The sequence below is a fragment of the Amborella trichopoda genome, chromosome 5, assembly GCF_054954075.1.
Source record: "Amborella trichopoda isolate Santa Cruz 75 chromosome 5, AtrichopodaSantaCruz75HAP2 v2.0, whole genome shotgun sequence".
NCBI lineage: Eukaryota > Viridiplantae > Streptophyta > Magnoliopsida > Amborellales > Amborellaceae > Amborella > Amborella trichopoda.
In genome coordinates this window covers 5,110,001-5,135,763 of record NC_142340.1, presented here as the reverse complement: position 1 = coordinate 5,135,763, position 25,763 = coordinate 5,110,001, and the positions used below count along the sequence as shown (strand labels likewise).

Genomic DNA, 25,763 nt, shown 5'->3' with positions numbered 1-25,763 from the left:
ACAGTGTGTAAATCTTGGAAAATTTATGAAAAAACCATCTCTGATTTGTCACATCTACACCATCTAAATAAAATAGATGGTATAGATTACTGTAACCTTGCTTTTAGAAATAAAGCTGCAACTTTATATAATGCAATTCCTATATTATGTCCCATACTATATCCATAACAACGACCATATTAATATCTTGTTTCTTACAAAGAATGGTAGTTATTACATGCTCAAAAGTTGTTGCTTGGTGGTGTCCTAAAGATGAATTTACCTACAACCCTTGAGGCAATTGCGATTCCTCTTAGTAGGGGCCAAATGTTATTTGAGATTGCATCAAGGATGTGCCTCGAAATAAGGAGGTCTACTTTATATTGTTCATTTTCATAATTAATTGGCCACTATTATGGGCAGATTTGTTCATCATACTACGCATGCTACATCCCCCAGCTTCCAACAATTATACCACAATATAATTGGGTTCCACTGTGCAATATGGAAATGGATATTTATAATTTTTATGTATATATTCCATACATAAAGATATTTTGATCTTTTAGAAATTTGGATATTTTTTTGATTTTTTTTTAAGGAAAAATTTTATATAGAACCTAGGCTCTAAACAATCAAATTAGAGCCTACCTCAAATATTTCACTAGAAATATCCTCAAAATTATGCACGGGCATGAGGAAAAAAATGGATTTCAAGTTTTGGAAGTGTAACGCATTTTTTGACCGTCAATTTTCAAAATTTTCAAGTTTTTATAGATCTACTCGATCTACACTATTTTTTAAACTTTAAATTTTATAATTAAAGATGAAGATATATTTTACGGCTATCACAAAGATTTCTAGTATTGAAACCACATTTCTCGACATTATTTGAAGGTGTGATTTACTTTGATTGTTTAGAGCCTAGGCTCAATACAAACCGCACCCTTTAAAAAAAAGGGTGCGGTTTGTATTGAGCCTAGGCTCTAAACAATCAAATTAGAGCCTACCTTCAAATAGTGTCGAGAAAAGTTTCAATACTGAAAATATTTGTGATAGCCTTAAAATATATTTTCATCTTTATTTATAAAGTTTAAAGCATAAAAAATAGTGTAGATCAATAGATCTAAGAAAACTTGAAAATCTTAAAAATTGACGGTAAAAAAATGCGTTACAAAATACACTATTTTCAAAACTTGAAATCTACTTTTTTCTCATGTCCATGCATCTTGATGTCGAGATGATCTATTTGTGGATATTTGAGCATCAAAATAACCTCTTCCAGTGAATTTTTTGATGTAATCTCAAATTTAATTGTTTAGAGCCTCGACTCTATATAAACTTTTCCTTTTTAAAATGTCACTTGAAACATCATAGTTTTCCTTCTTTTTTAAATAGCGTATAGATGTGTGTAGCGTTACAAATAAATATTTTTTGCACTAATCATTGCAAGTAAACTAGATAGAGACCATAAACGGATTTTATTATTGTCGTTATGGATGTTAAGCTTAAATAATTGTGAGTTAGGCTCATTATGCAGCGTCTATAGAGTCAAATTTTTTTCTTGTACTAGTGTTTAAGAAACATTGTGTCGTATTGGAGACACAGCATCGGTGGGTGGGTGATCCAAATTATAGCCTCATAAGTTGTCTAATTTATACTAAATTATTTTATGGGAAAAGTTTATATAGAGGTGAGGCTCTAGACAGTCAAATTCGAGCCTACCTCAAAAATTTCACTAGAAGATATTGTTTTGATGCCCAAATATCTTTAAATTCATCATCTCGATATCAAGATACATGGACATGATAAAAAAATGGATTTCAAGTTTTGGAAATAGTGTATTTTGTAACAAACTTTTGGACCGTCAAATTTCAAGATTTTCAAGTTTTCATAGATATCTCGATCTACATTATTTTTGAAGCTTTAAACTTTATAAATAAATATGAAAATATATTTTAAGGCTATCAAAAAGATTTCCGGTATTGAAACCATATTTCTCGACACTATTTGAAAGTAGGCTCTAATTTGATTGTTTAGAGCCTAGGCTCTATACAAACCGCACCCTTATTTTATTATGGACCCGGTTTCTATGCAGCCAAGCCCGCATATGTAGAAATGCAGGCCTCTTAATAAATGATTTTTAGATGGATTTTAAGACTTAATTTTTAAGGACATGTAATCATTAACGTAGAGATCATGAATATGAAAAAATAAATAAGTTTTAAAAACTAGAAATAGTAATTCTTGTAAAAAAACACTGGTAGTTTCCATTGTTTTTAGATGGAACACCTACTTGCATCCATATTTAAGATGGATGCTTTATACTTTTTGGACTGAATGTAGTTCTGCTAGCATGAAACAATTTTCCTTTTATTATTACTTTTGCTAATTTGACAAACCAATCCCATGGTCAAGCCGATCTACAATTAGTATGGGTAGCAACAAGTCGGATAGCCAGTATCGGACCTGGACCAAACTGGACCCCAAGTGATTAGACTTGAACTCGGACCCAAAAATATAATACAAGACCTGAACCCTACTAGACCTGATTGGACCCGGCCAAAAAATTAAAGTATCTATATATTTAAATATATTTTATAAATTGAGAAATATGGGACCCAAACCCGGACCCAAATACGAATAGTGTATGGATCCAAGATTAAAACCCCGACCCGATCCACCAGGTCCAATTTTTAGACCCATTCCCGAACCCGGGTCGGGTTTAACCGTTAAGTCAGGTCCAAGTCCATTGCCACCTCTAGCAATTAGTGGGGCGTTACAAAACTCGATCCAAATTTTAAAACACTATCTCTGACTCATATGCTAATCATCATCATCATTATCTTCATCGTTATTACTGTTCCCACCCAAAAATGATCAAATATTTCTCCATATAATTATTATTCTGAGGAATGTTTTGGGTGGGCGGAAAAAAAAAGAATATCGTTTTTCTTAAAATAGCAAGAGTAATTACGATTTTTGTCTACTATGAATGCAACATGTTCACTTATTCGATGGATTAGACTGCCTACAAAAACAAGAGTACCATATTGCCCTCTTTTTTCTATTGAAACTTCAAAAATGCCCTCAAAATGGGGATGTTTGAATGATTGAATCTCCAAAATGATCAAATTTCTCCTGATAATTTTGTGGTTTTGAGGCTGTAATTAGAAATCTTTGCATATTTTTTTAATACATGACTAAAATGCCCAACTAATTTTTAGTATATTTATTTTCCAACACTTGTCTTTTTTTTTTTAGTAGTTCTGTGGTAGGCATCAAACTTGATAGGTAGTGCTACTAAATGTCATCTGCAAACCGAGCCTATTCCCATTCTTGAAAGTCTTAATTGCCACTAAAGTTTTGCTTACATGACTTTTTCCTTCATTATTCGGTCCGATAAATTTGTTATTTTAGTGGAAATTTTAGCAAAATAATTTCAATTTTCAACTATTTATCATTTTACCCTTTTTCTAATATTCCAATTCAAAATCATGTGTATTTTGATGGGCATTTTGAAATTAAATCAAAACATATTGAATAAGTGTTAAATACTTAATACTTAAAGTACATTTTATTAAATTTTCCTATTTTAATTTACTGCTTTTATTTATAAAGAATATATGATTTACAAGTGTATTGGGAGGTACAAAATTGCCTATGACTTTCATAGAAGTCCAAAACTTTGAAACCACAAAGGTGCATGTGGGAGAGCTTTTATATTTCCCCTACCGTTTATAAGTTATATATTTTTCCTTATCTAGCTGTTCGATTTGAGTGGATTGTTGAGATAAACCAACACAATATCACTTATCTACACTATTTTGCTTTTAATTTTTTTTCTACATAATTGCTTCTGACTTCATAAAAGTCTAGACCTTTGGAGCTATGCGGTGCACATAAGCTGCATTTTCTCTTTATAAACATGATTGAAAGAGACTACCAAAGCATACGAAAATCTCTTTGATTTCTTTAATTATATGCCAGAGGCTCTACAAGCATAATTGGTCCCCTTTGATCGACCGTATAATATTATATGAGTCTCCTTCAACGGCACCAACGCTCCTTGTTACAGAGTTACTCTATTCCCGTTGAGGAACGTTCATCTCAACAGTTCCGTGTTGATAATGGTGACTGAGATTATATGTAACATACTGTTATAATGCTCCATGCATTGTGGTTAGCAATCCGAAATTGAATGTTTAATGGTTCCAAATCCATTGTTTTTTCTAGTAGTCTTTGAACAAAACCAAAGAAATGGTATACTTGACCCATATTTATTCGAGACTATCTACAAAGAGACCATTTATCTTTTGCACATGGAGGTCGCAATCATTTTCGTTCTTTAAATTTCTAAATGGGTGGTTATAAGAATGTTATTGAATAGACACAAAGATCCAAAAAAAATTTATTGGACTTCATGACTCATCCTAAACCGTCTAATTTGACATCTAATAAGTGTGAATGATTGTCACTTTTACGTACAAAAGATAAATAATCTCTTTGTAGACAATCCCTATTTTTTCATACGATAATTTCAAATAATTTTTTTTTATTTAAATGCAAAATTTATGAAATTATATAAAGTCCAAAATGTGTTGTGCTTCAAATACCTTTTTTTTTATCCTTGCCAAAAGATGTTCTACTCCCTCGTGTAAAACACCACCTAGAATTAATTTTAGAACCCCAAATTTTGGGGATAGAACCTCTCCAACCACATAGATTAACCTCAATAAAAATAAAAATAAATCCTAATTATACCCTCTACGTACTTCAAACAAATATGTTCGAGATTGAATAGAGACCATCAAATTTTTAGGTGGTGAGATCTAAGTGTTTTTTTTTTTTAATTGTTAATTGGAGATCTAAGTGTTTTTTTTTTTTTTTAATTGTTAATTGGAGATCTAAGTGTTAGAAAGTTCAAATTTCAACTTTTTTTTTAGAATAATATCCGAATAATTTTCAAGTAATTCCCAAAATTTCATATTGAAAGAATCCTCTCAAGTAGCTCTTCCCATTGCGGTAATAGAAACAAAATATGCTCGGGAGGGAGCATGATAATACGTACTCGTTTTTCTTACCATGGGAGTAGAAAAAAACCTATGCTCGTGAGGGAGCATAATATACGTACTATTTTTTATTTTTTCATTGTTAACTCTTTTGTTTATTTTACTACCATTTAGTTTTTGGAAAAAGTTTTTATAAGGCCAAAGCACACTTCAAAAAATCAATAAAAGAAGTTGTTTTGATGTTGAAAATCCTAAAATCCGATCATCCTGACCTTGAGATATATAACAAAAAAAAAAAACTTCGAGTCTTGAAAATAGTATATCTTATAATATATTATCTAGACAGTCGATTTTCGATGCTAAGACGAAATCTTTCGATACTAATTTTTTAAGGTTGCCCTTACTTTGATAGTTTGAGGTATCAAGAAGTAATTTAATCTCATCTTCCTTTCTTCACACATGGAGTGGTCACATACCAGATGTAAGGTTATATATTTTGAACAAAACCATAACGACCTATGATGCTCCAGCGGGAGCATATCTGTACAATAACTCCCTCAAGCAACATAGCTAGTTCGAAAGGGATTTTGATCCGAAAGTTTGAGATCTATTTAAGTATCACTAGGTGATTATTTTTAAGAGAAAAAAAAAAACCTAGATTTTGAGTTCTTGTCGATCTAGATCTTTCCCTTTAAAAATTGAATATTGTTCAATTTTGGGACTTCATTATATTTTAAGTACATAGAGTGTGTGAATTTTTTTTTAAATTTTTTTTTTTGTGGTTGGTAATTGGGATCTAGATATTACATCCCCATAGTTTGGATTCCAAAAAAAAAAAAATTTCGAGTGTGAGTTTGTCCGAGTGAGCAAATAGATTGGTATGCTCTCACTGGAGCATGAGATCTTATAACTCTTGACGGAACCCCATTGTTAGGTACTGTCCTTTAAAATTCCAAAAATGATTGCCATGTGACAACTGGACCCAAACCTAACATTTTCCGTGGCAAATGAATGGTAAGAATAGCACGCAGGCTATCCACCATCGGTCCTTGGTGATGGACGGTAAAGACGAGTTCACTTTCTGTTGATGGACCAATCAGATATAGTTGATGTCTACATGAATGGATGGTGGATGATTCGTATATAAGTATATAAGTACTGTATATACTTATTAAATTTAAAAAATCTACAAAGGAGTTAATGGGGTTGGCAATACATGGGGCGGCCCAATCCCCTTAGCCATGAAAAACTAAGATCTGGACCACAAAATGTAGCTCACGGGTCGGGCTCGGGCCATGACAGCCGGACTTGGGCCACTGCCATGCCGGCCTTATGCAGCTAGTGCGGGCTGGCCTGGTGTACGCCAGCCTGTTGTAAGAGCTTAAGTTAAACTGCATTTTACGTGACTTTTTTTTATTGGAAACTACGCCATACACTAGTGGAATATGAGAGGTGCCCTATATTCTTACTTTGTCGTTTGAATCGATCTTTCGACTCAGAACTACTCGAGTTGAATTAAATTGGCTTCCTGTAAAACTAAAACCACTAGGAAGGTATAATTTTACCCTCAATCAGGGCTTGGCTAATCTGCTTAGAATTCATATTAAAAGAGGGTTTTTAGTATAAAAAAATATGTATGAAAAAAGTTTATATAAGGTTGGAACCTTAAAATGTAGAATTATAAATACACCTAAAACATTTACCAGAGAATGATGTTTTAATGTTGAAAAATCCTCTAATAGATCATCTCGACATCGATATGTATGAATATGGAAAAAAGAGGATTATGAGTCCCATAAATAATGCATCTTGTAGTACATTATCTAGACCGTCTATTTTCAAGATTTCCATATGTTTATAGATCTACTCGATTTTAATTATTTTTGGAGTTTAAAAGTCTATAATTAGATATGAAAATAGATTTTCAAATAATCTTAAAAAAAATTTTACATCAAAATTGCATGTTATGATAAAATTTGGAGGTGCACCTTAGTTGGATCGTTATGTATTGATAATTATTAAAAGTTCAAAACTTTGTTTGAAAATTTTAAATATTTTAAATATTTTACATTTTAAATATTTTACTTTTTTTTGTTTTTTTGGTTGGTTGAGCGAGGTTGCCAACATGGCCAATTTTACTCCGACTTTTAGTTTGATTGATTTTCTTAGTGTTTTAAAACCCGACGATTCTTTATGTAGATTTTCGAAAGGGAATCCTTTAGGACCAAACCAGTTAAAGAACAATATGGGTCTTAGGTTCCCCCTCCCCACTAAAACTTCCCTTACATGTATTTTTAGTCCTTTTGTTTTAACTTAACCAATATTTTTTGCGTTCTTTGTAAATCCCGATCCCGTAAGATTTTACTTTAATTTTTATTTCATTTTATTTATATTTTAATACTTTCTATATCACCAATTCGAACCAATCTAGACCCCATCTAGATCACTAATTTGACGATCGGACATGAATCTGCGGGTAACGACCCCTACCAATCTAGGTTTTGAAATATTGGATGTTCTAAACACCGGTTAACAATCCATTACAGGTATTTGTAGCATCTTAAAAATGGAAATTTGGACTGGAACCGACGGGTCTGGATCAAGGATTAAGGTTTTGTCAAAATATCTTGAATGGGCTAATTATATGATAGGGCTGACCAGTTTTCTCATATAAATCACCCCACTTTAAAAACAATTTTAATGCCAAACTGGACCGGTTTTGGGATCCGTTTTCTCCAACCTCGGGTATGCGGAACATGTTTTGCCGATCGGGGTGTTCGTGTCAATTAAAAAAAGTGAAGGGCTACTAAACTCTAAGCCGTTTTGAGCACTTGTACTTTCTTCACGAGGACTGGCCTGTAGATAGTTGGAGGGATACTTTCGATAGTTTTGTCGCATAAGAGGGTAATTTCAAATTCTCTTTCTTATATATGACGCGTGTGCACAACCGCCGCAGAGATAAGGTTCCGAAATGGATCCGAGGTTTTGAGCGTCCCTTTGCCTTTTGGAGAGGGAGATTTTTACTGGGAAGTTATCCTAGTTACAGAGAGAAGAGATTCAGAGAGGGAGAAGAGAGAGGAAGAGGCTGAGAGTTGCAGGAGCAGCGATAGGCAGAGGAAGGCCTGCAGGTTCTCATCCTTTTACCTTGCTTTTCTCCCTTTCAGTTCTTTCGTCTTCTTCGCTTTTGCGCTCTAAAACTAGCCTGTGAAACTCCATTTCTGATACATGTTACATTTTAGAGCTTCCGTTTTTGTTTGGAAAGAAACCCTAATTCTGATGCATTTGTACTTTGCAAGCTTCAAGAATCCTAATCAATGGGTTCTCATTGTGCCCTACTGCCTGTTTGCCAACAGGCTAGGATTTGTGTATAACTCGTTTTGTATCAATTACGTTTGTGAATAACCTATCAGTGCGATTATTTTCTTTTTTTGGTTAATATGATGAAGTCTGGTTATGGTAGAGCTTTTATGAAAAGGAGAAAGCATGGCAGAAAGTTTGGATCTTTAAATTGGGGAAAAGGCCAATTTAATGGCACTAGATCGATTGATTCTTGTAACTTCTGTAAACAACTTCAAAGTAATTCGAGTGGCCAGTGTTTCTATGGCCAAACTCTGCTTCAAAATTACACGAATTTCAAGAAAAGTGGGCTTTTGAAAAGGGTTATGTTCTTCTGGTCTGGACAATGGAATGACTTCTCTGAAGAGGCAACAGAGACTCTCAAAGAGGCTTTCTCTGAAGGGAAAGCCTCTGTACATACAGAGATTGATGGCTCTTCATATCTTGTGGACTTCTTCAGAATGTTACAAGTAGACTTAAGTGCAGGTTGCCACCGTTCGATTTCATGGATTGATGTTAATGAGAATTGTTTCTTTCCAAAGTTATTCTTGGGTGATGATATTTTTGATGATGCTGAAGATCCTTCTGGATTTGAATTCGAAATTGAGATTCAGATTGATGAGTCGAAGGGTTCTAAGGTTGATAATGGCATAAAGGGGTCTAAGGTTGACCATGAGGTAACATCTTTGGAAGATGAGAATATGTCTGAGGTTTCAAAAGCTAGAGAGAAAAACTATGCATTGGTTTCACAGTGTAATGCTGAAAGTCCAAGATTTAAGGAAGCTGAGAGAAATTCTAAGCCAATTAATGATGTTACTGAGCAAAAGGTGGATTCTTTGGAAAAGTTAGATAGATTTCAGTGTAAGTCAGCAGTAGAAGAATTGCCGATTTATGGATCTGATAAAAAAATGGCTGTTATGAAAGAGTTGGTTAGTGCTTCCCGGGTTAGAGATGCAAAATGTGAAGAGAGAGATGGTGGGGCTTTGGCAAGCGTAGGCAAAGTTGAAGAATTTCAAGACAATCATGTCAATCAGAAAGAAGAGAAGACAGATTGCATAGATATTATGGCTGGTTTGGAGAAGAAGTTTCAAGCTGATGGGGTTAATTTGAAAAAGCGGATTTTTGGCCCTGGCTCTTTGGAATCTACAAAACCCGAGAAAGTCATGGATTTTAAAGGATTTGTAATGGAACAAAGTAATGAGATGCCTAGCTCTTGTGTTGTTTCAAGGAAAAGGCTATGTGTAAAGAAAGAAACCTGTACCCTCCCTTTAGATGTTGCCCCATTTTCCAGGATTGAACCTTCCATTGAAGAGCATGATGCAACCATCTCTGCCAAGGGAGCAACAAATGCTATAACTAATGACATTCAGAATTGCAATTTAACTGCTATAGATATACAAACTGATGGTAGCAGCTTGACCGCTACCCGTACTTCTCAACCAACCAGTTTAGCCTCCGAGGTTTTGCCTACTATCTGTGCCCCAATACTGATGTCAAAGCCTGATGATTATATTTCTAACCAGCTTCCTCGATTTGCTTCATTAGGTACAAAATTGGTGAAGCTGAATGATGGCAACAAAGCATATGTGTCAATTAAGAGGCTGTTCCTTTCGGGCTTCCAAAAAGAAATGATTGGGATGATAAGTGTTGATGCTATATATGGTTGTTCATATGCAAGTGCAGTGGGGCTTGCTCGGTTGCAAACCTTTCAAAGACACATTGAGATGACTAAGAACTCTTTTGTCAGTGCAAATGTTATGTATGCTTGGCATGGGACGTCAGCAAAAGGTGTTGAAAGCATAATTTTGCATGGTTTCGGTCGGCCTGTGGCAGGTTATGGCTCAGATGCGTATGGCATTGGCATCTATCTCACACCAGAAGGTTACCCCCACTTAAGGTATGTAGAATTAGGCGATTGCTTTTAACCCTTGGTCCCATGTTTTTGCTATTCAGGCAAAAACATTGGTGGTGATATCAGATATCAATTGGCTAGAATTTTCACCCATGTATGTATGGCTGCGGAAAGAAAAAAGATGGGTGCGACTAGCAATTCTCTAAAGCTATCGCTTGTTTCTCTTTTGTTTTTATTTCAAATCTAAAAAATTGCTTTCGTAGCAGCCTTTATAGTTAAGGAACTATGAAACATTTTGTTCTATGAATAATGCTTTTTGCATTCCAGTGTGCTCTCTGCAGAGCCTGATGATAACGGTTTACACCACCTGGTGTTGTGCCGTGTTATCATGGGAAACATGGAACAAGTTCAATGTGGGTCTGCTCAGTTTCACCCCAGAAATGTTGATTTTGATAGTGGTGTTGAAGATCTTTGTAATCGTAGACGCTCTATCATTTGGAGCACTCATATGAACACACACATTCTTCCTGTGTATGTTGTGAGCATTAAGGTTCCCGATCCCCTCAAAGGTAGATTCTATTGTCTTGTTCCCTTGTTGGCTTGCTGTTAAGTAAGGATGCATCCATCATGGAAAGTGTTGCAGGTGGGTGCATACTCATTTGTGGGCATGTTATTTTCTAGGAAACCTCCTTTACCAAATTTTTTTCCGGTGGCTCTCTCTTTTATGGCCTAGGCTTCTATTGCATCATGTATGATTGGCGTGATGTATGGACACATGCTAAAGAATTATACATTTCTTATGGTAATTTTATGAGATTTTATATTATTGTTAGTGTAGAAGTTATATGACAATGTTTTATAGGTAAAAACATGCATCATTGCATCTCCATTGGTATAACATGTGTATGCGTCTATATATGTGTGTTATGCATGGATATTTATGCATATAAGCACATGCATTGTACAGAAAATCGACTCCGCCAAGGTACTCAGCCGAGTTAGTTACACCCCACAAAAAGTGAAAAAAGCCTTAAAAAAAAAGTTAAAAAATATCTAAAAAATCTTTTAAAAATCAGAAAAAGTTTGAAGGATTGATAGAATCATTAGGAGACTAAATAAGATGAAAAAAAACTATAAAAGATGGATTATTGAAAAAGTGGATTTATAACTTGAATATTTCCAAAAAATAAAAAAAGGGAAAAATATAAAATTTCCTAAATGATCTGAAAAACTAGCAAAATCTTTAAAGAAGTATTTCTAACCATTGTGTTAGTGTTTTCTTATTTTTTTATATTTTTTGCCCATTGTTTACATTTTTTTAGCATTTGTTTAGGCTTGGTGAGTTGTACACCTAACTCGTCAGGAACTCGCCTCTCCCATAAGGGAAGACCGAGTTTACTCCGCCAAGTCCCAGGACACTGAGCAAATGATATTATGCTATATTTTTATTTATATATGTATTGAGTGATACATATCATGGAAAAATTCTGTGTCCCCCTGGCCACACATTTTTAGTATGTGGCTAAGTATTCAGACCCATCAAACGGTGCTGATCCATCTGACAAAAGTTGTCCAGCCTGCCATTATGGCGTGCTGGAGGTCGCCATTATGGCGCCAATCAAGATCAAAAGGTGGCAGGTTTATTGTTTTATGTCCAGAGACACATAAAAGTCTGCCTACATGAGTTCATATTTAAACACAATATTGTTAGGGCTATTTGGAAAGACCTTCGTGAGCTTAGGCTGCATTGCTAGAGTGTCCATCTTTCCCATTTTTAACCAATACTAGAAAATGTAGTTTTGGAGGAGAGGGAAAGTATGGTGTGCACATGGGAGGGGTGGACTTTGTAGCAATGCATCCAAAGGGTGATGAAATTCTTTTCCTCTATATGCTACACATGCATGCATCTTTAATTATAGTATTGTTAGTCTCATATTATACTGATGTTTAATTTACATGCTTCCCAAAACTATAACACGGATTTACATATATGTATGGATATTTTTCTGCATACATACACACTGAAGCACATGCATGCTACAAACATATTTACACGTAGCTTTGTTTTTATTTATTTTTGTATCTTTTGTTGTTCTACTCATTATTCACATGGTCTGTCCTGCACTATTAATTTTTGAGGAAAAGAGTTTCCCCCCATGACGACCTTAAGAGGATTTGTTCTGCAGAGGTCTGGAGGAATGAAAAATCAGTGCAAGAGGCATGTGGTGTTTCTGAAAAGAATAGACCAGCTTCAAGGTTTACGCCGCAAACAGTATGCTCCATACACCTTTTTTATATAATTTTTTTCTGGACTTATACCAAGAATGGTGGGATTGTAATAGTTAATTTCTAGTTTTTTTTTTCCCCGGCAAATCTTTTAAGGAATATCAATCTATATACAACTATTTTTAAGTCAGTTGAATTGTTATTGATGTCCAGGCAAGATCTGATAAGCCTTCTCATATGTTAACTGAGGCAAATGGACAGAGCCCCAAAACGAGTCCACTCTTGGGTGGGACATCCAAAATGTCATTTCCAACATTATTTTCTGTTATTGGAAAATATCTTTCTCCATCCACTGTTGGAACGTTAGAGCATTTATATAATGAATTCAAGGTAATCAATATTTTCCTTTCGTGTGCTTCAGCTAATCGAAATTTACTTTCTATTATATAACTGAAGCATATTCCTTTACTGCCCTACACAAATTTCAGGCTGGAAAAATTGGAAAAGATACTCTTATAGGGAAAGTAAGGTCAATTGCTGGGGATAAAGTGTTGATTGCAGCAATCAATAGCATTCGTAGCCAGGTATGGAGCTCAAGTCATATCACCGTGCTAGTTTTTGCACAGTCAAAGAACTTTTGTGATTGATACACACACAGAAGGTTTTGCATATTTTTATTCTTTTGCACTTAGAATTTTTTTGCATATTTGTATTCTTTTCCTCTTTAGAATTAAAAAAGGTCCCTTTGTGGCAAATGATAAAAGTGAAAATGTCCCTTTGTATTTAACAATTAAACAAGGTCCTTTACTAGTCAAAAAGGAAAAAGATAAAGAAGGTCCCTTTGTAGCTCTAAAAAAGGTTCCTTTGTAGCTCTTTCTCTCTCCCGGACTCCCACCCGTCTCCATCTCCCTCTCTTGCTTTCTCTCTCTCCATATATCTTTTACTTTCAGTTTTTTAGATGGAACTGTATTCAATGAGAGAGACTGTTACCTTGAGCAAAGAAAGGTAACAAACACCCCAAGCCGTTAGATGTGACAGTAGACAGGCTAGTTCTGCATGAAGTCTGAAAGAAAATTTTTCTCGGACTGAGTGTGGTGAATGACACGTTTCAGCCGTCTGATTTCATATCTAACGGTATGGACTTTTTTGACCTTTTTCTACAAAGTAGTCATTGATTACTTTCCCTTTTGTGTTGTTTTCAAAGAATAGTTCAATGACCTTACATTCTTTGTTATATATTTTTCTCAATTTGGCATTATTTTATAATCTGTCTTTTTATCTTAAAATGGTCCAATTCTGCATAGCTTGATGCTTACAGTCATTCTTGATAATATGGTAGTATAAATCTAGGGGTATTGACATCTTATGTTGGAATGTGGAACGATATATATTGCTTTTGAGTTGTGACACACTTTTTTTAATTTTTTGGGTATTTGTGCTCATTACCTTAGGAACTTTATGTTTTCAGGAGTGCTACCCTAGCACTCTTGTCACAAATGTTCTTAAGTTTCTACTAACAATTTTATGTATTTGCTTCCTGAAATCCTACAAACACTTATTGAACTGTTTTATAATGCATTCTAGATTTTCACACCATTTTGATTATGGGAGATGAAGTTTGATTCTACAACTTTTGACATTTTTTTTTTTGCATTAGACCTGTTTGTTTTTTTTTTTTTTTGTGTGTGTGTTGGGGGGGGGGGGGGGGGGTGTTAGATACTTTAAAAATGGGCTGTAATCTTACAAACACGTATTGAGCTGATTTATAATGCATTCTAGATTTTCACACCATTTTGATTATGGGCTATGAAGTTTGATTCTTACGACTTTGAATTTTTTTTTTTTTGCCTTACACTTACATGTGTGTGTGTGTGTATTTTTGTTTTTTTTGGTGTATGAGGAAGAGAGAGGGGGGGGGGAGGAGATTCTACAACAATGGAACTATAGCTACAGTATAAGCCAAGAGCCAAAACATATAGCAGTACTCATTGGAGCTGAATTTTGCCCAACATCTGAGATTTCTAAAATAGATTATTTACAAAAAAAAATTGATTTTTTGTTCGTGAAGGCCTAGATCCCCCATTTTTTTTGTGTGAGGAAGAGAGAGGGGGGGGGGGGGAAGGATTCTACAACAATGGACTTATAGCTACAGTATAAGCCAAGAGCCAAAACACATAGCAGTACTCATTCGAGCTGAAATTTTGCCCAACATCTGAGATTTCTAAAATAGATTATTAAAAAAAAAAAAAAAAATTGATATTTTGTTCTTGAAGGCCTAGATCCCCCATTTACTGAAAGTAGTGGACCCATTTCCCCCTTTTTTTGTGGAATTTTTTTTTGATCGCCCAGATGAGGCCTACATGTGTGCAAAATTTGGGGTTCAGTAAACCCATAAATTTGGAAGTGGTTTGTGCCTGTATATAAGCCCATAGGCTTTTATAAATAGGGGTGTGACTTTTATTTATTCTCCCCTCGTCTCCATCAGGAAAAAATAAATGTCACCACTATTATTTTTCTGTCCTTGTTTTCTAAGATCTTCCCCCTCTTTTTGTTTCTCAAAACTGTTGTCTCTATATCTCTTTACTTGAAACTCTTTTTGATTTATTATGTAAATCTGGTGATAAAGTGGCCCAAAATTATGTATCTTTCTCTCCTCTAAAATCCCTTTTATGATTTATCCCAATCTTGGTTTAATAAAATTATTTTTTTGATAAAATCCACTTATATTGCATAAAACGAGGTACATCAGAGGGGGGACCCTGACCAGTTTCCCCAAAACCTTTCAATAGAGAGAATCAATGCTGTACAGCAAAAGGGAAGAGAAAAGAACAGGGGAAACAATTAGGGAACAAAATTTTGACGAGCTCGCTCCTTTGCCATTGTGAGTTCTGAAACGGCTTCCAATTCCTGATGAGCTGGGGTTGCCTAGAGATCAACCATCAAATTGAGCTTGATTGAGTCAGGCTCCGGCGATCCCCAAAGTGAAGCCCGGGCAATTCTAGGGGGAACAAGAGATAATGAGGAATCCCAATTCCTGAAAAGTTCATAGTGAGCATAGTCTTTGAAGAGGTAGTGGCCTAGAAAGAAAGAAGATTTTTAACCTTATCAAACAATGAAGCAACTCCAGAGTACTCACCCCTGAAAATTCGATTGTTCCTTTCCATTCACAGCACCCAGATTACCGCAGCCACAGAGGCTTTCCATAGGAAAATGCCTGATTTAGGCCAGGGGGTGCTAAAGGTTGACGGAAAAAGATGAGGGACAGAGCTAGGAGTGACCCAAGGCTGATGGAAAAAAATGAAGAATAAGAGTCCATAGGTCGCTAGCCAAGTTGCAATGAAGAAATGTGTGCGCATTGGACTCCTTGGTCTCTAAGCACATGACACATCTATTCGCCACAGGCAGGCCCCTCCTCTGAATCTGATCCACAGTTAACACCCTCTCATGGAGAGGGTGCTGATTAAATTATTCCCTATGGAGAAGAAATTAGGGCGAACAAAAAAAGTTAAACTTAATAAAAAATTTAGAAATGGCTAGTTATATGCTATGCCTACCAAAAATAGAAGTTACTGTGGTCTAATTATGCCAATCAGAATTAGTGAGTATAAAATTAGGAATTCTACCATAGTGTTCATTTATATTGAAAAAGAAATTTCAAAAAAAAGAAGCGAAAATATTAGATAGAAAATTAAATAGCTATAGAAATAATACATCGAGTGATTTAAAAATGAATACAAATGGAAGCATTATTCAAGTTAACATATCAAAGAATATAAGTACTCTGTTCTAGTTAAACATTTTAAAAATTCATTTTCATCTAATTTCTTAATTGGAGTGTCATATAAACGCGTGTGCCATTAGCTAGTTAAAGATGAATACATAATGCATTTTCTGGCCTTCTGTAAATCGCTATTCGGTGTTGCCTGTAGAGAACTGCAAATGAGTATTAGTGTTCCTCAGATTGGCTTTGGTGACTTTTACAAGCCTCATAGCCTTTTGAATCTCTGTTTTTTCGATTCCCTTTTTTTAATCCCTACTGCGAGCTTCTCATAAGCTCTAGAGGCTTTTCATGATGGTGAGGGTCAGCAGCTATTTGTTCCTGTGCATTGACTAACATTATATTGATGCAATGAAACTGACACTTTTGATTGTGCTTCTATGTTTTGCTTTGTGGCCCCAGTTGATGCCTTTATTTAGAGTTTGATAGTGTTGATGTAGCAACTTTTATGTACCTTCCTATGTCTTCAATGTGGTGTATTTGGTTTTCTTGGTAGAACCTTATTTGGTTACCATCCTAATGGTATATATGGCCTACATATGTTATCTTTAGTGAACTACTTAAGAATGATAAAAACTGTACATTTTGGTATCAACTTGGGACATAGTACTTCAGTATCGAGCTATGTTTATTCTTACCATCCTAATGGTATATATGGCTTACATGTGTTAACTTTAGTGAACTACCAAGAATGATAAAAGCTTCACATTTTGGTCTCAACTTGGGACATCTCCCTTAAAAAAATCGAAAGGCTTGATCACACTCTTCCAAGAACATAAATGGGAATTTCAACTCAGGTGAGTTATGAGTCCTTCCTTCCCCTGTATTTTTATGATCTATTTTTCCATTTGTAATGGCCATTCCTAGCGTCCTTTGATTTATCTTTCTTTGGCTTTAGCAGTTTGGCGTTTAGGGGTACATATTTAAGGGTGTTTCTGTCTTATACCATGGGCAAGATATTTGTTTTCAAATTTTGTTTTAGTCTCATCAAATTGTAACTTATCAAATATTTGATACTATCTTTTTCCTACAAAAAAGTGCTTTATATAATTCACTTTTTGAGTATACATTTTTATGATTGAACATGCAAGTTCTTCACCTATTGTATATTCCATTTTGAATGAAAATACTCCATTTCCTGGTGTGATGTTCCAAGCAAGTTTGTATTTCAGTACTATGCATAAGGAGTTCAGCATTTCCATTGCTATAAGAAAGATGATTATTAATACTATAAATGAGAAGGCATCTGAGTTGAATCTTCAAAGTTGGTGAGGCAAGAGAGTTACTAGAGGGTGGGTTGAGGAGCAGATTTCCGAGAGAAGATGTAAAAGGGATGGTGGGGATGGTTAAACTTGACTAACTTTGGAGTCATATTTGCAACACAATTTCTGGGATCTCCCAACCTAGGTGGTGATCTCGCTCTAGAATCTTGCTTTGGTCCCCCGGGAAGGGATCTTGGATCTTGGTGGGATTTTGGATCCCCACCTTAAAGGCCAAGATAATGACCAAACTGATGATTTTCTTTATTTGTAGCTAGCTAGCAATATAACTGTGCTTTTAATATAGTAGTGTTGCTCGCTAGTTATAAATATATAGATCCTTATTTTAAAGAGTATATACAGTCCTAGGTTATATATATTCTTAAATTTTGGAAGCAAAGTCCCCAAAAGGGGGATCAAGATCTCCAAAAGGTTGGGATCAAGATCCTTAACAATTGGGGATCTCGATCCCTAACATATGCATTGTACAGATGGTGATCCCAACCTTGGAATGTTCTAGCCTTTAAAGATCCCCCGCTTCTGATCTGGATTCCACTGCTGATGCGAGGACTATGATTTGCACTCATATGATGCTCAGAGAAGGGCAAATTGTCGAGTTTTTTTTATGGGTTCCCATGTGAAGGGCAAATTGTCGAGTTTTTTTTGTGGGTTCCCTTGTGAAGGGCAAATTGTCGAGTTTTTTTTATGGGTCCCCTGTGAAGGGCAAATTGTCGAGTTTTTTTTATGGGTTCCCATGTGAAGGCCACGCCAACAACTCCTTTGCATTGATGAACATGAAAACACGGAAGGCATTATGAAACTATAATCAATGCACCTGCAGTGAACCTATCAAACAAAAAGGAAAATCCAAGTGGCTAGAGGAAAAAACTGGGATGTAAGTAGGCACACCTTTATGGCCATCCTTTACTGCTATCTTGGAGGACATGTAGGATATTTTGAAGCGATGTTTAGAATCTCGTCTTGGAAAAGGTGTCTGGCCTTTGGCCGAAGCTAGTTACTTGGGCGAGTACTTGAACTCTCCCAAGTCATGACTAAGTCCAGAAAGGACTCAAGGGAGCTTAAAAAAAAAAGGAAAAATCCCCAAAAAATAGAAAATTTAAATTTTTTGGAAAATTCTTGTGAAGTGAAATTAGTAGATGTATGATTTTTCAATGTTAAAATCAGAGAAATAGTTTAAGCAAAATATTTACGCCTATATATTTTATGGCAAATGTATTATTAAATTTAAATAATAAAACGATAAATTAGAATAAAATTATTAATATGTAGTACCAACTCAGGAATATAAAATTATTATGGTTATTTAAATAAAGTGGGAATATCATTAATTTTTCAAATTGATACGCATACCAAATTTCTTCCCAAAAATGGTTTCTACATATCTGATGGAAAAGATCTTAACTATCTCGATCTATAGACTGCCAACCAACAAATTGATGTAAGGTTTGTGTAGATCACACACAAATCTACAAAAAGAGCCAAAAGTAGCTAAAAATACTGAAGATTGAAGGTGAAATAATCAAAATGGCAGACCATATTGATGCATACAAAAAATATATGGTTTCATTAGATTGGATGGAAAAGAGCTTCAATATCTTGATCTATGATAGATATCCAACCAAAAAGTTGACATAGGGTTTTTATAGATTGCACAAATAATCTACAAAAAGAGACGACTAGAAGCAGTGAAAAAGTAAGAGAATGGGAGGTTTTTTTAATGAAATGGCGGACTGGTTTATTGGGCTTTTTTTGGGTGAGAACTTTGATAAAAATTGATTTTTAAGATTGATTTGTGGTAATTTTTTCGAGGTAAAGTTAGTTTTATAGGCTTCCAAAAGTTCTTTGTGTTGAATAATTGCTTCTCAACCGAGTCTTTAACTTCTTGGATGTGTGTATAACTACTCGGACGAGTCTTTAACTACTTGGACAAGTACACTTTGTACTCAGGCAAGTGACAATGTACTCACTTGAGTAGTGTACACCTTGTTTCTAGAGAGGGGTGCATTGAATTGGGCTATAACTAGCCTTGCTGTGGACTTGGCCGAGTCCAAAAAATGCTGGTTTAGAGTGATGTTGGGGAGGAATGGGGGATATGGAATTGAGGAATCGGGTAGAGGATAAAGACCACTAAACTGAGAATGATACACTTGCAATCGGTTATGAGAAGGTGGATGGAGAGAGAAGGAAGTAACAACAAAGGTTTGGTAGAGTGTTATCAATTATGGCTACATACCGCATGTATTAAGCAGTATCTAGGTCTGGTTAGGCCCACCTAGGTGATGCATTGGTTTCCATTGAGGGCCATACAAGTCAAGCCTAGATCCAACTTATTTTATGGGCCTAACTCGTAGGACTTCCCTAACAACTTGCGAAGTTCATTTTGAGCTATGTTGGATTCCATGGTGAATCCGGAAAGTAGGATAAACAAAAAAAGTGGAGGATTAGATAAAAGTCATACCTTGTCGTATTCCGATACCTCTATGTTGATACGATCTTTTTCTGGTTTCTTTTATATATGCGTCTCCTTTGATTCAAAAGTTTGATGTTGCAACCCTAGTCCAGCTTTCAATTATCAGAACTAAAAGTTCAATATATACAATTCAAGTCCCCCGAGCCGTTTGATGGAGGCAGCTCGAGTGATCTCATGATGGTGTATGGTGCACTTGTTTTCTAGAGAGAGAAACTCTATGGAAGGAAAAGAGGAGAGAAAGTCATGTGAGAAAAGGATACACAATCTCTCTCTATACTCCTTTTTATATGATGGTCCCCCTTCTCATGATTCGCTTATCATGAAAGGGTTTATCACTTGTCTACAAGTTCATATCTTCTAAGATATTTTAGATTGTTATTATCAAATAATGTACTTAATCCAATATCTTCTTATCTTATTGATCAACACTCCAAATGCTTAAAAGTTCCTCCCACCCACAAAGGGGCAGACTGCACCAAAAAGTCAAACTTCTCCCAATCGTCCCGCAGTGGGTTGGAACAGTCGGCTATGAGCGATGTAGTCGCTCCTTAAGGTCTCCTAGTTCATTCTCCATAGAGCATATGAGAGAGTTTCTCACAACCTGAAATGTTCCCACCCACAGCGGGTCGAGGGGGAGAGGTTGGATTTTCTTGACGGGGTTCATTCAGAGAACCTTTTGGGAATTTGGGGCTTTGACTAATAAGATAAGGAGAGATGATATTAAGTGGAATATTTCATTATTTTGTATAATGACAAAATATGAATATATTGGAAGATATTGATTTGTAGATAAGTGATAATCATTTTCATAAAAAGGGAATATTTGGATAAACCATTTATATAAAAGGGGGATGTACAGCGAGCTTGTGCATAGACTCTCTCTTCCTTTTTTGTCTTTTGTCTTTCTTCCATACACCAACTTGAGATCTTTTTTTGTCAAATTGCTTGGGGGACTTGCACTGTATAAACCTTTTCCTTATTTTAATACTAATCTATTAGTCTAGGATTGGAATTTTCATTGGATCTATGGTTAGTTGGAAATAGAATTTTTACTACTAATCTATTAGTCTAGGATTGGAATTTTCATTGGATCCATGGTTTGTTGGAAATAGAATAGATCTAATTGAGCAGGTCCATCTCTCTCTCTCTCTCTCTCACTCAAATCTCAATTGAGCTGGATCTATGGTCTCTTTCTCTCAAATCTCAATTGAGCAAGCGTATGTTGGGTATGGAACAATAAGACTATTAACTTTTGACACTAGGATGCCATGATCAACTTTTGAGTGTTGGGATGCAGGGGTGGGGTCGTGTTGGACCCAACCCAAATTTTTTTGAAATATTTATGTATTTAATGATACTTAAATATATTTCAAAAATATTACTGGATCCAGACCCGGGCCCGACTTGGCGGTTTCAAATATTGGACCCATACTTGGACTTGAATTGGGTCTATCCCTTGGGTCCCGGGTGCATTGCCACCCCCTGTTGGATGCGAATCGGTGGCTGAGGGTTTTCCAATAGCCTGGCTGAAAGAGAAATTATCAATCCTTTTGACCACCCTTTGACGGCTAGATTTGACATTGACAGCGATATGTTATTGTAAACCCCTTGTACTGAAAGTAAATACTTTTATTAATATACAAATCCATATGCACACACACATCTATCTATTCATCTCGTAAAACCCAGGTCTTTGTTGTGATTTATGCAGGCTGAGATGAAGATCTGCTGAGCAATTTGCTTATGGCTGGCTATTTTTATTGGTTGTTCAGGCAAAGGTCTGACCCAACAATGGGTTCGTCATCTTACGTCAATGGGTGGCTTTGTTGCATTCGCTATTTTGATACTTGTATCTTATCGTACCTTTATAAAAGAAAGACATTAGCAGCTCTAGTAGTAGCAGTAGTAGTTCACCTGCCCCATTACAACAAATTATGCATGGATCTTTATTTCCTAATGAACTGCCCGGTTTCTGCATGTGTTGCTTATGATTTCTAGTTTCAAGGTCACAATACTTTTCTTTCAATGGAATGGAAATTTGATTGAGGTGCCAAGTGCTTCTCCAATGCTATCTAGCATCAAAGCAGCCTTGACCTCTGTTTTCGGGGTGAATTGGCCAACCGAGAAATTGGTCTGGGTCGACAAATAACCGATCCGGTAGAATTAGTTGGCCAATTTAAAAATAAAAAACTGAAAAATAAAAAATAAAATGTGGTGCTGAATTAATTGGTACACACAAAACCGGTTGGTTTTTGGTGGGAATCGCCTGGTTTCCAATATATTTAGGCAGGTTTAGTGTTTTAAGACTTAGATTTTTCAAGATATTTAGGCAGGTTTAGTGTTTTAAAACCTAGATTTTCCAATATATTTAGGCAGGTTTAGTGTTTTAAAACCTATATCCAAGGGGTGGACAACTCTGTCCATTGGTGATCCGTTTGGTGTTTGAATTGGTGATCTAGAAAACAATTTAATAATAAATAGAATAAAATAAAATTTGAGTAAGTGTTTATAGGGAGGGATTTGGAAGGGACTTAAGTGGGGCCTTGGGGGAAATTGGGGACCTATGCGAACCCAAAACCGATTTGGTCTTGCTTGATTTCCATCCAGATTGGAAATTGAGAATTGGTTTAAAACACTGGGTAGGGTTTTAAAACACTAGGTAGGTTTTAAAAACATCGATCTGGATTGAGAATTGGTGAGACTAGTTTGGTTCTCACCATATATCAAGAAGTGGCCACTTCTCTGATCCAACCCTACTTATTTTACTTTTTTGCAATTTTTTTTTTGTTGGCCAATAAGCTCTGCCTGACCGTTGTTTTGGACAGTTGATTTGCCGATTTGGACCGGTTTTCAATCGGGAAGATCGCCCAACCAATCATTTTTTCAAACACTAGCATGATATTTAGGGAACATGGACAGCCCAACTATTTCCAAAAGTCAGATTAACCGATTCTGAACCAACCCATCTTTTTTAAAATATTAGTTTTGATTGGAGAGGATGGGGACATGGAATTGGAAATGTTTACACTATGCAAGAGAATGGTATTGTAAACGTGCTTTTCATCCTCGGTGCACTTTACTTCTTTTCAGAGAGAGAGAGAGAGAGAGAGTGTTTTTCCTCAAGAGTCCATTATGCATCTGTGATTTTCAAATGGTGTCCAACATGCCCAACATGCAGAGAGAGAGAGAGAGAGAGAGAGAGAGAGAGGAGACGGGAGAATTTTTAGGATCGAGAAACGATGTCTTCCTTCCGCGGCACTAGACTCTGCCTTCAAATTTTGTGAATATATCCTCTTCAACCCAGCCACCAACTTTTTTATATAAAAAAATAGATCATAAATAAATGTATTCTTTGTGAGCCAGAGGAAAAAAATATCACGAGGCAGCTTTAAGGGGTTAAAGAACTCAAATGCAAATTTTATGTTTTGAAAGTAATCATGGTGATTTGTAAGTGGTCCATAAATTTGAGATCCAATGCAAACTTCTTTATTTAGGGAGTCCCGAAAATTCAAAATTTATATTTTAGAAATAATCATGGTGTTGCCTTTGGTTATTAAAGGACCTCAATCAGCATTTATTCAAAATAGGCAAATAATAGATAGTATATTGTGTGCACAAGAGGTTATGAGCTCCCCAATAACAAGGAAAGAAGCAGGGATTGTTTGCAAAATTAATGTTGAAAAAGCTTATGATATAGTTGAGTGAAAGATATTATTGAATACCCTGAGAGTTATGGGTTTTGGTGAAAGATGGATATCATGGATCAAAAGTTGTTTGAAACAACACATTTCTCAATCCAAATCAATGGCAAGTCCAACGGTTTTTTTAAAACAACCAAGGGAATTTGCCAAGAGGATCTTTTATCCCCTTTTTTATTCACAATAATGGGAGACTTTTAGCATGATGCTTACATCGATTATACAGTTTGGGGTGCTGAATGGATTCTTAGTATAAACTAATGGGACTATGGTGTCACATTTGCAATATGCAGATGACACATTGATATAATGTGAAGCAAATGAGTTGGAAATACAAATACTCATTCTTAGAGTTTTTGAGGTTATTACTAGGTAAAAAATGAATTTACAAAAAACCCCATGTCATAGGAGTAGCTTGTGATGAAAAGAGGGTGAAAGAGTTTGATGATATACTTAATTGTGAGACTGACTATTTTCTAATAAAATATCTTAAATTGCCTCTTTTTTATATGGGTGTGGTTTGTATAGAGCGTAGTGTTACACCCCGCGTTGAATGCTTCATCTCCACAAGCGAAGGGGGCAAATCCAAGAGGATCCAGAAGACTCTAGACCCTTGGAGAGTTCTCTAGAGATTCCTAGACATTTCCTAAGATAATTCTAGAATTGTAAATATCTAGATTATTCCTTGTAAATATCTCAGATATTTGTAACTAAGGAGGAGGGGACATTCTAGAGGATAGATCCTAACCATTGATTAGGATTAATCTCTATCATCCATTAAGAAGATGGGAAGCTATAAATAGGTGAGGTCTCATTTGGCCAAACCAATGAAGCAAAGTTGTAAGCTCTTTAATGCAATACAAAGTTGGCTTGGTAGGATCCAAGGCCATGACACTAGGCTCTAAACAATCAAATTAGAGCCTACCTTCAAATAGTATCGAGAAATGTGGTTTCAACACTAGAAATCTTTATGATAGCTTTAAAGTATTTTTTTATTTTTATTTATAAAGTTTAAAGCTTCAAAAATAGTGTAAATCGATAGATCTATGAAAATTTGAAAATCTTGAAAATTGACGGTCAAAAAATGCATTACAAAATACACTATTTCCAAAACTTGAAATCTATTTTTTTCTTATATCCATGCATCTTGATGACGAGATGATAAATTTGAGGATATTTGAGCATCAAAACAAATTTGAGGATATTTGATGTGAAATCTTTGAGATAGGCTCTAATTTGATTGTTCAAAGCCTGGGCTCTATATAAACTTTTCCTTTTTGGTAATGCTAGACCTCTATCTTTATGGATCCTCTTATGCAGTGTATGCCTGAGAGAGAAACCAACTTTCTTCCTTTTAGAAGAGAGGTGGGGATGCGTTAGAGAGAGAGAGTGTCCAACTTGCTTCATTTTAGAGAAAGAGAGATGCGGCTGCGTTAGAGAGAGTCCAACTTGCTTCCTTTTAGAGAGAGAGAGATGGGGCTAGTTAGAGAGAGTGTCCAACTTGCTTCCTTTTAGAGAGAGAAAGATGGGGCCGCGTTAGAGAGAGAGTGTCCAACTTGCTTCCTTTTAGAGAGAGAGAGAGAGAGAGATGGGGGCTGCGTTAGAAAGAGAGTAATTTTACATTTGTAGCAAACTTTCCACTCCTCCTTCCTAAGTTGCTGTCCCCTCTTGTCTTCCTTTGCCTGAGCCTCATGCAGTCAATACGCAGCATACTTTGAATATCTTTTTTTGTTTTTTTTCTTGATTCTCTTTTACCTACCAAAGAGAAAAAAAGGATACTGAGAACCTGAACACCTGAAACTACCTGTCCAAAAGTTGGATGATTTGTGTGCAATTCTAGGTCTTTTTATTTTATTTTTTTGATCGATTATTCAAGGTCCTTTCATTTGTCATGCATTTTCAGAGTACATTGAAGAGTTTTTGTAAAGGTGGGTCCTTGGGTTGCGCAGCTCACATCTCCAAAACTTGGGGTCCCAAGTATATACCCTTAGCTAGGGTTTTGCCATTCGTACTCTATAATTTGATTTGATTGGGGATATAAGTAAATATGGGATTGTATAACTCTATTCATCTTTGTTACAAAGAGGCCGCAAACACCTCCAGCCATCTGATTTCAAATTGGACTGGATAGC

The 25,763-nt window shown here is 35.6% G+C and overlaps 1 protein-coding gene across 7 annotated transcripts; it reads left to right on the top strand.

Annotated features, from left to right (window-relative positions):
* Window positions 1-7,942: 7,942 nt before the first annotated feature.
* Window positions 7,943-21,910, top strand: LOC18443477 (uncharacterized). Of its 7 annotated transcripts, XR_016055731.1 has the most exons (8): window positions 7,943-9,787; window positions 9,873-10,224; window positions 10,507-10,748; window positions 12,366-12,451; window positions 12,619-12,795; window positions 12,894-12,989; window positions 16,862-16,980; window positions 21,645-21,910. XR_016055731.1 is itself a non-coding variant. In XM_011628466.3 (6 exons), exons 1-6 carry the CDS (start codon window positions 8,429-8,431, stop codon window positions 21,663-21,665), a joined length of 2,418 nt encoding a protein of 805 aa, XP_011626768.2. In that variant the 5' UTR covers window positions 7,943-8,428; the 3' UTR covers window positions 21,666-21,910. The 7 variants fall into 7 exon arrangements, 1 of the variants encoding a protein (XP_011626768.2); XR_016055730.1 differs by lacking the exon at window positions 16,862-16,980; XR_966959.3 differs by having other exon boundaries at window positions 7,943-10,224.
* Window positions 21,911-25,763: the final 3,853 nt, after the last annotated feature.

What these genes read in the sequence shown, in the direction of transcription:
- LOC18443477 (XM_011628466.3), top strand. Translation starts at nt 8,429, where the DNA reads ATGATGAAGTCTGGTTATGGTAGAGCTTTTATGAAAAGGAGAAAGCAT. An exon ending in GAAGGTTACCCCCACTTAAG is followed by an intron (nt 10,225 to 10,506) that starts GTATGTAGAATT and finishes TTTGCATTCCAG; the next exon opens with TGTGCTCTCTGCAGAGCCTG. An exon ending in TCAATAGCATTCGTAGCCAG is followed by an intron (nt 12,990 to 21,644) that starts GTATGGAGCTCA and finishes TGATTTATGCAG; the next exon opens with GCTGAGATGAAGATCTGCTG.